A 13,552-nucleotide genomic window follows, 5' to 3' on the forward strand; every position below is an offset into this window, starting at 1 on the left:
GCAGTTTGATCTGTCCAACACCTTCCAAGAGCCTGAACGACTTTACCTTCAAGCAGCATTTTTGTCAACACTGTTGACCTACAATCTTTTCAATATATCCCTATCTGGCAAGCCCAAAGCAAGGTATTTTCTTGTGTGGCCATGCATCTCTTTTATTACTAGTTAATTTAAATTTGGTACATTTACATATACTAACTTGGTTAATTCTCACAACTCTTTGCAGTAGGTAGTATTAGTGTCCCTAATTTACAGATAAGGCATCCAATGCCCAAAGAGGTCAAGTAACCTAACCCAAGGGTATACAGCAGTGGGGACTGAGATTCAAACCCAAGCAGCCTGTCTCCTGACTGTGTTCCTTACTGCTATTCTGCACTGCCTCCCAGAAATATCTAGCTGTATATTTTACCTATTTTCCCGCTGGAGTATTTCTCTTTTTCCTTTTGAGCTGTAAGTTGCCTTACTTAGAGGATAGGTAGATACACAGATAAATACAGAGATACAGGTAGGTAATCTACATATATTTCAGCACCTACTTACATACATTCTGAAATACATTTACCCAGGTTCCATCTGTCATTTGTCTTTTGATGTTGTTCATTATATTTTGTCACACAGAAAATTTTTAAGAAAAATACTGTTACAAATAATATATTGACACATTCTTGATATGCAAGATTCAAACAATACAGAAGTACACAGAGCAAACGTGAAAGTTGCCTTTCACTATCCTACCCAAGAGATAACAGACTGAAGGGCATCCCTTTAACTACTTTTGGATGCTCTGCACATATTTAATAACCACACATAGAGCTTGTCCTCTGTTTTGCAAAATGAACCACACTGTAGGATTACTCAGGAAAGGTGTTGTTTTGTTTTGCTTTGTTTTGTTTTAAGTAGGCTTAATGCCCAGTGTGGAGCCCAATGCGGAGCTTGAACTCATAACCCTGAGACCAAGGTCTGAGTTGAAATCAAGAGTCGGTCACCCAGGTGCCCCCCTCCCCCCCCTTTTTTTTAACTTAATAGCATTTTCTGGATGTCATTCCATGCTAATTCATAGAAGTCTCTATTTTTAAAAATATTTTCATGGGGCGCCTGGGTGGCTCAGTCGGTTGAGCGTCCAACTTCGGCTCAGGTCATGATCTCACGGTCCGTGAGTTCGAGCCCCGAGTTGGGCTCTGTGCTGATGGCTCAGAGCCTGGAGCCTGTTTCGGATTCTGTGTCTCCCTCTCTCTCTGCCCCTCCCCTGTTCATGCTCTGTCTCTCTCTGTCTCAAAAAAAAATAAATAAATGTTAAAAAAAATTTTTTAAATATTTTCATAGTACAGATCTATCACAATTTATTTGCTCTACTTAATGAACATCCAGACTAAAATATTTTTTTAAGTTGCTACAACTCTAAATCCTTTACATTTCTTTTCTTAGTGCCATGCTAAGAATTTCTCCACCTCAGTCTCATAAAAAATATTTCATCTTAGTACTTTGATGGTTTTTCATATGTATTATATAACTGGCTACCTTTTAAAAATCTCTTCTTAGCTCCACTATTTTTCAGTCCATTCTCAGGTCCTTGAAAGGGCAGCAAGCACATTTCTGCAAATAACTATAATTTGTTTTTTCCTCTTTAATATGTATGACTCTCAGTTCTTTTCTTGTTTTTGTCCCCCTTTCCTCACTGGCTAGATCTAAAACACCTACTTGAAAAGCCTGTCTCCAACTCCAGTGTGCAATTAAATATTGGGGGAAATAAACAGAAGTACTGAGCTAGTTAAATAGTAACAGTCAAGTTGGAAGAGAGGAGATAGTAGGTCGAAGGCCTGCTTCCGATCTAATCATTTAATTCAGCCAAGGTGGCCAGAGTGTATTTTGTGGCCTCAAGCTGGGGTTGAACTGAGGAGACCGGAGGGAGATGTGTTACTCTAAGGAGTTTGAGAAAATTACTAAACATACTGAGGATAATGAGAGGCAGGTTTCTCATAGAAAAGTTATAAGTATAGAAAGGGGGAAGGTTAGAATAAATTCTGTGGCTAAAGATTAGAACAGGAGGTATCAGTGTCAACTCATAGATTTTAATATGCATTTTTATATACATGGATTGATCTAGACATAAATATAAATGTATGTGTGTACACTTACATATATGCGAGTATGTGTGTATGAATATAATACATACATATATTTCCTGACTCTACCACTGAGAGACTCAAATGGCAGTAACACCCCAATCGCAATGAGCACACCAGTGCCCAGATCTGGGCGTCTAAAGTCTCCACTAAACGGAACCAAATCTAAAGCCCGTCTCCAGGAGCTAGCCCCCCTGTGGTTATATAATCACAGGCTCAGAGGATGTCGGAGTCTGCCCCCTCATATTGCAGATGGAGACATTGTGAGATGGCTTCACAACGGCTTTCTGAGGATGGGTGGGCGGCGTTACGTTTCTTTCTTTTTCTTGGTAGGAAAATCGAGGCACGAAGGCATTACACCTCTATTAGGAAAAGAACCAAGAACTGAGCTCCCTTTTTCCAACTTATAGGGTAAAAGCCACTTGGTATCACAGCTGAAGGCTGTATATCATTAGCTCTTTTCACAATAAACAGCTTTTCTTTCTGAGTTACCAAGCAGATGCTTCCACCATCCCATTGGTGTATGATTCGATAACAACAGATACCAGGTGCATTGGCTGGGGAACTTGCCCGTGACCCCGGATCCCTGAAATGCTGAGCAAGCGTTCTTCTGCTTGAAAAGGTGAGATGGCTACTTACATTTTTAATGATCAGTGGGTATCTTGTTACCCGTTGCATAGGCTTCAGTATAAAACTAGAGAGTGGCATCCCTTTACATCGAGGGTCCATTGCCAGTCTCTGAAATGAGAGATGTTTTAAATGCACTTAAGAAATCTGCAAAACCTAGTCAGTGACATCAACACTGATGTTTTTTAGGACTCCCCACCCATCACGTTGTCTCATTTGTCTGGACCAGAACTGAGGAGCCTGGAGTTGGAAGGGCCTGGCTCGTTATCCTGGTCCAGGATGAGGCACATTCCAGATGGACACTGGACACCGGTAGATGTGACTCAGCCACCAGGGTCAACTCCTGGTCTCCAGAGTCAGTACAGCCTCCCTGGGACATACAATTCCTCCCTTACAGAGATGAGATTCTGACTTTACAGCGACTATTTCTTCTGGATATCTGCCAGAGCTTTATAACAGCCCCAGGAATAAGAAGAGACACAAGACTGTAGAATTAGAATAAAAATTCCCCTTAAGTCCCAGAGATGGCACAAGGGCTGGATCGCATTGTCTGGTTCAGATGCAGCCTGCACATCCCTGTGGGAGCCCCAGGCAGGCAAGGACAGTGGAGCTGAGACATGAGGGGTGAGGACTGCAATCTCAAGGCCTGAAAGTTGTCCCCACCCTAGACCACCTGTCCCTTTTTTCAACTCAACTGGGGGAAAGAGTCCTTTTACCCCCAAAAGATGATCCCATCCATAAGTCACAGGGATAACATGGTGACTCAGCTTTCAAAGGCATCGGTCAGGTTTAACAAAGCCTTAGAAACAGGCGGCTGCCGTGACCTGGGCCCCAACTGTCAGTGTCTGAATCCGCTCCAGACGTGGACATCATCACTGCAGGAACACTTCACACCTGGCAAGGGCACGTCAAACCCCCTCAGGGATGGGGTGAGGGGAGGTGATCAGGGAACGGAAATAAACCCCCTGCCCTGGGTGGTGTCAGCATTTCCCTCAAGTTCAAGTGCATCCAGTGATGAATTCATCCTGCCTTGTGCCCAGGGAGGACTGGCCCTTGGCTGAAACCCCAGGTGGCCGAGCATCTGCTCTCCAGTCTCTAGACCACCCTGGGCCTACTTCTTACTGAAATTTCTCCCCTTTGAATGACTTTAGAATGTGCCGATTCACTGGATAGCAAATCAAAGCATTTCATGTTGAGAAACACCAGGGGAACAAGAAAGAACAAGCATCATATGATGCAATGGTCAAGGAGGGAACACCCTTGTACCTCACAGTGATGATTCCACAAACACGATTATTGGGCCAGAGGGAATGGTGTGCCCCCAAATGCACAAGGTACAAAGATAAGCCTGCCATTAGTGTTACTGGTCTATTCCCTAAAATGTAACTGTTTAGCAGAAATTATTTGATTCTCTTCCTATGTTTTTTTCTCTGGGAGACGTGGGGGCTGTTTGAGCGGGCCAGTGGGGCCAGCAGGGACCTACCCCAGTCAATGCCAAGTCCCAGGGCCTGGAGCATCCAGCAGCACGGGGCCCACCTCCCCAGACGTCCCTTGGTGGACACATGGCTCTCGAGATCCCCTTATCCCCAAGGTAGACGTCCTGCATCCCACAGTCACCCCCACAGGCTTCTTAGGGTTTGAGGCCATCAACAAGAACAAACTGGAAAAGGAACAAAGGGTCCACTGGGATTCCTGGCCATTCCCTCTGCAGCAAAGAACTGGGGTGCTCAGGCCAAACAGAATAGGAAACCTGAGGGGCGCCAGCCGTGCTGGGCCTGACAAATGAGACAGAAGATTAAAACCTGCATCCAAACAACACCACTAACACTCCTGGACCGCAGATCAGAGCTGCCGGGCGCAGGGCTGGCCCCTCCTCTCCACGTCCACCTCCTGGGTCACAGCCACACCTGCCAGCTCACATCACCCCTGTTGCTCAGCCAAGACCTGAGTCCTGTTGGCTTTTTAGCAGGAATGATCCTGCAGGCTTGACTTCGCTCCTCGCACCCCCGGCTGTCCTGCGACAACCACTCAGGGGCCGGGGCTCGGCTCAGCCTGGGCTCCTTACTTTGACAAACTCCTTGAAGTCCGGGGCCTCGTCCGTCTTCTGCTGGATCAGGGCAGCCCCATTGAGCTGACAGCTGCAGAAGCGGATGTAGGGCTGCATGTGCGGCAGCTGGGCGGTCAGGATGTCGCCGACCATCTTCACAGGCATCTTCTCCCCAGACATCTTCTTGCGGACTCTCAGCGCTCTGCATGGGAACGTGAGAAGTGAGCCCCCTGCCTTTACCCTCAGCCAGCGGTGACATGGTGCACTTCTGGGTGGTACAGAAACAGAAAGTGCGTGAGGGGCACAGACCCGGGGCCACTAAAGGATCTACTGGGGAGACAAGGAACAGAAAAGAAATGAGTCTAGTGCTACAGAGAGGTATCCCCGGGCCATTTTTCTCTGGCATGATGGCTGTTGGCTCGTTCTTAGGAATAAAAACTTTTCAAAGAAATCTTTGCTGAACGAGTCAGCACGAAAAATAGTATTTTTCTCATGGAGAAATACGGAATCAGTTATTTAGTAACTCAGACAGGATCTCTGTGTTGATGTCTCACTTCATAGACGATCTGTGGTCAAAGTCCCAGGCCACTGTGGCCCCGGCACTGAGTCTGATTCCGGACCAGTGCCACCCAAGGGAGGCTACTGTTGCCAAGGGACATGAAGGCTCATTTTCAGACTGAACATAACATAATTAAGATGGTAAAAATCAACTGCCACAGAAAAATAATCCCATTATGTCACCAAAGCCAAGTACAAATGATTGTCGACTATCTGTGTCATTCACTGCTTCATTGCTGTGGCTAATTTGAAATTGACTGGATTATGGGGTTCTGAAAAGAGAAGCCTGTTTATATGATAATGGACCAGTGAACCCAAACAATTCATATCCTGGAGGCTGAGGAGAGACTGATGGGACTGGGAAAGGTTTGTTCTGGGGTCCAGCGGCAGCCTGAGCGTTCAGGGCCATGAGAGCCAAGACTGTGCATCCCAACCTTCCAACTCCAATATGAGAACTCCTAACACCAGCCTCTAGAGGACATATCACTGGGCTTCTAGCCAGCAAGGATAGCAATGCACCCTGACGGCAGGACCACAACACGAGGCATGAATGTGTTCTGCCTACCCCAATGATGATGGATGGATGGATAGATGGATGGATGAATGGGTGGATGGATGGATGGATGGATGAAACAGAATGGTACAATATATGATTTTCACATAACCTTTGGCTTCTTTCACGGTCATGTTAGAGAAGCCCTGAGGTAAGGATAAAGCTACAGAATTCCAAGGAAGCTTTGCAATATTAGCATTAGGCTTTAAAAACTTCACATCACATTATTTTCTTTCTCCTACATTTTTGGCTAAAGGAATAATCCTTGGACTGGGCAAACAAGTCAGGGAGAGAAATTTTAGGGAAAATAAATTATGTGGTCTGAACAATTAGTAATTCTCTCTCTGCAGATGCCCTTGTAGGGAGAGATGCCCGTCAACACTGGCAGCTTGGGGGGAGAGGGGTGGCAGCCTGATACCCTCAGAATAGCCAAATGGCCATTGCTCATTGAGGGGGTTGGTATTAAATGTCTCCCAACATGTAGAAATTTCCTCAACTTGCTCAATTGGGGATAATGTCACCCCCAGTTCTGGGGGACCAGAGCCCTGAATAACCATGTTACAAACTGGTTATGGATGGACAGTGGAAGAAATTCCATCATTCCATCATTTTCCTATGAGGAGGAGCAAAAGAATCTTTCTCTAAGAGAATAAAAGTACCACCCCCTCCCCCACCCCCTTAAAAAAAATAATAATGGAGGAGACAAGGAAAGGAGAAAAGAAGAAAGATGGGCATTGTTGTGAAGAGGTTAAACCAACACCTGGGTTCTGGAACCCCACAGTTGCAGACTCGAGTTGTCCACCTAGGGGCCAGGCCTAAAACTAGGCTCCTACTATGGACCAGGCACCTGTTAGTTTCACTCGTGGGTCTCCTTCTGGGATGTTCTATTGCACAGGCAGGACTGGGCCTGAATGGGTTTGAACGGAGGGTGTCACCAGGCTCCCGGGTCACGTGACTCAGCTGCCACAGCTCTGCCCTTTGGTGAGCTGGTTTGTAATCTCATCTAAAGGTTTACTGGGTGGAGGCCGAACGGCTGGTAAGCAATCAGCGAATGGACATTTCAAAGAGCGCTCGGTGTTTGCTGAATGAATTAGCGCTCCCGACCCTCTGAGGTCCGCAGAGCAAGCACATGGTCAACAGAGCTTGCATTTATTAATACGTGCTTTACATATCAAACAAACACTCTCATGTGTACTGCTAACTCTCCCTATTGGCCGTGGCACACCTGAGGCCTAGGGAAACCGAGAGACCTGACCAAACTCACACAGCTAATACTGACCCGAGCAGCCCTTGAACCCAGGAGGTGTGACCTGTGACCCCGGAGCTCCAGGTCCCTGAGCACTGAGCGTGAGACAATAGACACAGCGTCCAGACCCGCCTCCACACCCGAGCTGCTCTGTGCAGGCCCCGTCCTTCCTCCGGAAGCAGCTCCTGCCCTCCGGCCAGGTTTGTCTCCACTTCTCTCCTTCCACAGCCCTCTGCTTCTCTCCCTGTCTCCGCTTCCGGCCTCTCCTCCATGCCCCGCCCTCAGCCCCAAGTTCCCTCCCTCCAGGCGGAGCCTGCTTGGGATTCTCTCTCCCTCTCTCTGTCTCTACCTGTCCCCCACTCGCACTCTCTCTGTCTCTCTCAAAAGAAATAAACTGTACAAAATTTTAAAAAACACACAAAAAACAGTCCCTAACACCTGGTTTGCACAGCCCTATGTCACTTCTGAGTCCCTTCTGTCACTTCTGACAGCTATACTCAGGGGCCTGTGCCCACTCTTAACATAAAAACGTTCTAGATCTTTCTGTCCTACTCTGTTTCTTAAAAGCAAATTTCACAGCTCTCCACTCACCAGCAAGAGAACAAACCATCTGCTCTGACCCCCAACCAGAGGCATCATTAGTAGGAAGTCCTATGTCCCAGTTAGCACCCCTTTATTTTCATTGTATTTATTTCTTATCTATCTGTCTCCTAAATCCCATGTCCTTCCCCCTCCCACCCCAAGTTCAAGGAGTCGCTGGCCCTTGGATCGGGAGTGGCAGATATGTGGCCTTGCAGGGATTGCTGCCTTACAGTCTCTTTATCCAAAAAAGCCTTCCTCTTCTAGCCTGCAGGGGCCCCCAAATCCCCCTATCATTGGGGTTAATCCTTTGCAGGAGAAGTCAAGTCTATGCAGCAAAGGAATGTAGCAAGATGTTCACTATACAATCCACAATATGGGCGTTCACCTTATACTTCTTTTCATTTTTCTGTTTAAAATTTTTCATAGTGACATAGAAAAGGGGGAAAAAAAAAAGAAAGAAATCAGATCCCCAGAAGGCTCCTATTAAATATTTTATCTAGGATATAAAAACATTAGTTCACCCAAGCTAACTGATCAGGTCATCGGAGGAAGGGGACAGAACACAGGGACACCGTGATGGCAGGAAGACGGTGTTGTGCAGGCATGTTTGACATGATTGACAGTGTGCCAGTGGTACGGCTCACCTCCTCGCTCCTCAGGATAACCCTGCATGCCCGACCAGGCAGGCACCACACCTGCAAGTTGACAGGTCCCAAGACAAGGGGTCGAGAGGGGTCTGCCCAAGGAAACTGCCCAGAACAAGTTAGAAGGCGCTGGGGGCCAGACACAACTTAGGACATTCACCTCCTGGCTCCACGTTCTTTCCATCGGTTGCAGGATGGGGTGGAACCTCCAGTAGGTCATCCACAGAGCAGCCTGGGACACAGGCTTGCCTTCTGTGTGACTTCAAGTCACTGGACCTCTCTGAGCCTGGCTTTCCCAGCTGTAAGCACTCTCGATTCCCACCTCCGGGGCTGGGGAGCACGTCAGCGCTAACGGGAGGAAGGGGCTGGCCGTGACAGAGCTCAAGGAAGGGGCTGCTGTTTCCCTGACAGGACAGGAGGGAGGGTGACATGGGGGGCAAGGGCCCTTGGGGACGTGAGATGCATCTCCCACCTCCCCACCGCCCACTGATTGCTGCCCAAGGAAAGAGGTTTTAACTTGTAGGTAGGTATATTTTCAAAGGCGCCTGGGTGGCTCAGTCGGGTGAGCATCCAACTCTTGAATTTGGTTCAGGTCAGGATCTCATGGTTCATGAGTTCGAGCCCCACATCAGGCTCTGCGTGGACCCTGCTTGGGATTCTCTCACCCTTTCTCTCTGCCCCTCTCCTGCTTGTTCTCTGTCTCTCTGTCTCTCTCTGTCTAAAATAAATAAGTAAACTTAAATAAAAATTACTTGTAGGTATATTTTCAACAGAAAACTTGTGGCTATTTTGAAACAACTTGTCTCCAACCCTTCGGGTTCAGCTCCTGTAGGTTCAGGGGTTAACTAGCCCCATTGGCTCCAAGGCAAGGGGGCTGAGCCCAACACTGAAGACAGGCAGGCACTTTCATCTAAAGACCCCCTAATAGCCGCCCTACGTGGTAGGTACCATTATTATCCCCATTTTACAGATGAGGACACCGAGGCCAAGAGAATGTAAGTGACTTGCCCAAAGACACAGCCAGGAGAGCAAGAACAAGATGTTGGCCTAAGCATCCGACCCATATCTACATTCAGAAACTTCTACAGCACCCTCCTCAAGGAGGATAATGGAAACACTTTCTCAAAGCACCCCTGGGGGTCATCTCTGATTATTTGTTTTCCAGAGCACAGAGAGAGCAGATGTCATGTTTTTATTTCTACCCACTTCTCTCCCCATCCCCCCACCACTCCCAAACACACACTCAAGGAAGTGGGGGGGGGGCGTGGAATTACTTTACAAGAATGAGGGATCACATTTAGGAAATAGCCGCTTCCCAGTTACGGGAACTTGAAGATTGGGAATGGATTCCAGGTTCCCGGGGCTGCGCTTCAACCTGGGGCCCCCGTGGGGGGCGGCCCTTCCCCCCCAGCCCGCTGGATCGCCACAGGCCTATTCTGTGTTCTTAGCAAGTGTTGTTCCAAAGTATGGCCTGCTGGGCACAGATTTGGGGTATTCTTTTATTATTATTATTATCTTAAATATTTATTTATTTTTGAGAAAGAGAGAGAGAGCAGAGACAGGAGGAGGGGCAGAGAGATGGGGACAGAGCATCCAAAGGGGGATTCCTGTGGACAGCAGGGAGCCTGATGTGGCACTCAAACTCACAAACTACGAGACTGTGACCTGAGCCGACGTCACTCAACTGACTGAGCCACCCAGGCCCCTCGGGGTGGGGTGGGGTGGGATCTTTTTAGAAGGGACCTTTGTGATGACATAATCCAACCCCCTCAGTTTACAGATGGGGAACCCGAGGCTCAAAGAGGATGGGCAGTGAGTTGGGCTCCAAACCCAGGTCTCTTGACTTGGTCAAGACCTTGGCAGGTCTCTTGACCCAGCGCTTCCTCCCTGGCCCTGAAGCTGCCTCTGAAAAACCAAAATGGGAATAAAATTTAAGGGGTTCCAGGCTAGCTTCTCAGAGCGTTAACCTGAGGAAATGCTGACCACGGGCAGCAAATGGTACCCACCGTTCTCCGCCCCCAGGAGCCAAGAATGTCCCAAGAGAACAGTATTCGCCCACGGGACCCGGACCTGCGGGCGGGCATGTGGGGAGCCACCCCACGCCCCGGGAGGGAGCCGGTCAGCGATCGGCAGCCAGGACTGGCCTCGCTCCGGAAACTCTAGACCCACAGTGAAAGCAGGAACTGGGCAATTTACTCTGTGCGATGACAAACTGGGGGTGTGTGTGCGGGAAGCATGGGGTGGGGGGCGAAAAGGAATCGTGGTGCTTATGGGTGGAAATGAGCAAAAGAGGCAGAAAGAAACACGGGGCGGCATGCACGGGGGACACACGGACAAAGCCACGCGGAGGTGCTAGTGTGTGAGAGCCGAGGGGACGAAGCAAGGCCGGGGTTAGGGGAGAGAGGCTTACTTCAGTAGTTTGATATTACACATAATCAGCTCCTTCCAGTTAACAAAAATCATAGCACCCTCTTTCTCTGTCAGCAGCTCAGACTCCATCAGGGGTTTCTGAAAGATCTACAGGTGCAGAAAACGAAGCAGTTCAGAAAGCAAACGGTTAGCTTACACCTGAAACACACGCACACAGGTCTCTGCAGAGCACGGAGAGGACCGGGCCGTCTGCAGCTTTGTGGGGAGGCCCAGAAGCTTCCCGCAGCTTCTGCAGCAGACGCCCCTCCCCCACTCTACCCGAGCGGTTGGGGGGGGGGGCAGTTCCCCATCAGGTCTCTGCACTGTTTTACAGGGAAGGGTGGCTGAACTCTAGAGGACGGGCCTTAACTCCACCAGGATAAAGCCCGGAGGCCTGTCGAAAGTCACGCACACTCTTACCTGCCCACGGTGGGGGGTGGGCATGGCGGGAAAAGTGGGGGGCTTCAGGATGCACGTGGGTGTGGGCGGCTCCTTCAGGCTCCCCTGCAGCGTCTGCTGCATAGACAAGCCTCGGGCACCCGGAGGGGAGCCGCCCAAGGAAGCAGGGAGCAAACCAGCAGCCGGGGTGATGTCTTCTGCCACTGGGCCCTTGGCCTGGGCCGGGCTGGTACAGGGGCCGGCTGCGGCTCCGGGAAAGAAATGAGCCTGCCCAGGATCCAAGCTCTGCGTGGTTGGGTGACTCAGGGTAAATCACAGCTCTCCGCCCAGCCCCACGTGGCGAGCCCCTGCCTGCAAAGAGGTCATCGTCTCCTACTGGAGGGCAGGGCGTTCTTCTGAAGGGTCTTTAGAGATGGGACAGCCTGTCCCATCTTTGAAATAAATGTGGCTGGGCTCAGGCTGTTCCCTGGGAGCCCTATTCTTCATGAGTCCTTGAGCTGACATCGAACCCAGCATGTACCAGACCACTACACAAAAGTGCCACATCTAAGGGGGTGACATTCACATCTTAGACATCCTAGATTGCATATTTAGTGACAGTCAAGTGTCTTGAGGAAGGGGCACTTTTCCTAAGTATGCACCATGACTTCCTATGCATGAATGTGCCTCCTGGACCAGTAACCCATCCCGCCTCCTGTACCCATTCAACACTGGGCAGCGGGTGGTGACGTTCCTGGTTAAGGCTGTCCAAGGAGATAGTTGCACAACTGTTAGGTGAGGGGCAGCGGGGGAGCAGGAGTTTCAAAACTATTACAATGTTTTTCAAACTGTAGAGTGATCCTGCCATTCAGCTCTGCAAACCCCTGTTGCTAACATGGCAACTTCCCGTGAGCATAAACAAAAGTCTTCTTCAAAACCAGGGGTTCCCAACTCTGCCTCTCCTCATCCTTCTGGACCAAGTGGCCCAGGCCTTTCAACAGCCACCCAGGAGGAGAGACAAAACAAGGCATCCTCTGGGACAGGGCAGTGCACGGGGACCTGGGAGGAAACATCTTCACTCTCAGCAACAGATTTTCCTCAGAGGTAATATGTACCACCAGGAAGGACTCAAGATAATTGGCTGGATGGCTGCCATTTTCAGATGCCAACCCTGAGGCCCGGGAGACCACGTGGCCTGCTCTATGGCATTAACTAGTTGGTGGCTAAGCACCCACTTCTCCAAGGAGAGTCTAGACTCCCAGTCCCCAGCCCACGTGTCTCCTTCCACACACCTCCTCACGGACTCATTCATCCCCTGACATGAGTGATCCCTCTACGGGGATGACTCAGAGGGCCACGGATAAGAGTTCGACCATCTTCTCTTGGGTAGAAATCTCCTGTGTGATTTACCATCCAGATGCTCCCCACACATCAGAAAACCTCTCAGGCTGAGAATCAGGGTGCGGCCCTCCTTAACAGAGGCCCCCCTTCTCCCCAACCTCTGCCAGTATCCCCGGCCCCCACCGGCACCCATAGCTGCCATTACCTCTGTGACCAGCTGGAGGTCATTCACATAGTTCTCCTCTGTCACAATGAGCTCATGGATGTATCCTTGCCGCTTTCTTTCAGTGGGGGTCAGCATATCCAAGAGGTGTAAGTCTGAACACCCTGGAAAACACAACCATTGGGACATTTTAGTGCAAGTCTAGGGAGGCTCAGACAGCCTCACAGCGAAGAACCTGGGGCCTCGTGCCTGCTGGTCCCTGTGGCCTCACTGGAGTCGGGCAGTGTTACAGGTTCGATCACGTTCCCTAATAATACACCATCGAGTTCTTTTTTTATAGATATAATTTTTTTAATGTTTATTTTTGAGAGAGAGAGAGAGAGACAGAGCATGGGCAGGAGAGGGGTAGAGAGAGAAGGAGACACAGAATCCGAAGCAGGTTCCAGGCTCTGAGCCATTAGCACAGAGCCCGATGCGGGGCTCGAACCGTGAGATCATGACCTGAGCCGAAATCGGACGCTCAACCGACTGAGCCACCCAGACGCCCTCACATTCCAGTTCTAACTCTTGGTTCCTGTGGCTGTGACCTTAGGTTCCTGTGACTTGGTTCCTGTTCCTCGGAACCCTTGGTTCCTGTGACCTATACCTATGACCTTGGTTCCTGTGACTGTGACTGTGACCAGAAATCGGGCTTCTGGAGATAGAGTCAAATTGAGATGAAGTCATACTCAATTAGGGTGGGCTCTAATCCCATGTGACTGGTGTCCTTATAGGAAGACATACAGAGACAGTCAGAAAGAAGGTCATGTGACGACAGAGGCAAGGACAGAGGGAGGTGCAAGCCAAGAAACGCCAAGGATTGCCAGCCGCCATCGGAAGCGAAG

At 49.5% G+C, this 13,552-nt stretch overlaps 1 protein-coding gene across 6 annotated transcripts in view; it reads right to left on the bottom strand.

The window, feature by feature from the left end:
- The window catches only part of ITSN1 (intersectin 1), a 217,486-nt gene that overhangs the window by 15,345 nt on the left and 188,589 nt on the right, over nt 1–13,552 (bottom strand). For 5 of the 6 annotated variants that reach the window (XR_006207652.1, XM_042956707.1, XM_042956708.1 and 2 more), the window contains exons 29-32: nt 12,711–12,832; nt 10,788–10,894; nt 4,813–5,062; nt 2,760–2,858 (exon numbers count right to left, since the gene is read on the bottom strand). Coding sequence is in view for 5 of the 6 variants with exons in the window: in XM_042956707.1 (XP_042812641.1) it covers nt 2,760–2,858; nt 4,813–5,062; nt 10,788–10,894; nt 12,711–12,832 (578 nt within the window). In the remaining variant the exon portion in view is untranslated. The remainder of the gene's footprint in view (nt 1–2,759; nt 2,859–4,812; nt 5,063–10,787; nt 10,895–12,710; nt 12,833–13,552) is intronic. The other variant, XM_042956710.1, reaches the window with a different exon arrangement.

The sequence above is a fragment of the Panthera tigris genome, chromosome C2, assembly GCF_018350195.1.
Source record: "Panthera tigris isolate Pti1 chromosome C2, P.tigris_Pti1_mat1.1, whole genome shotgun sequence".
Taxonomy (NCBI): domain Eukaryota; kingdom Metazoa; phylum Chordata; class Mammalia; order Carnivora; family Felidae; genus Panthera; species Panthera tigris.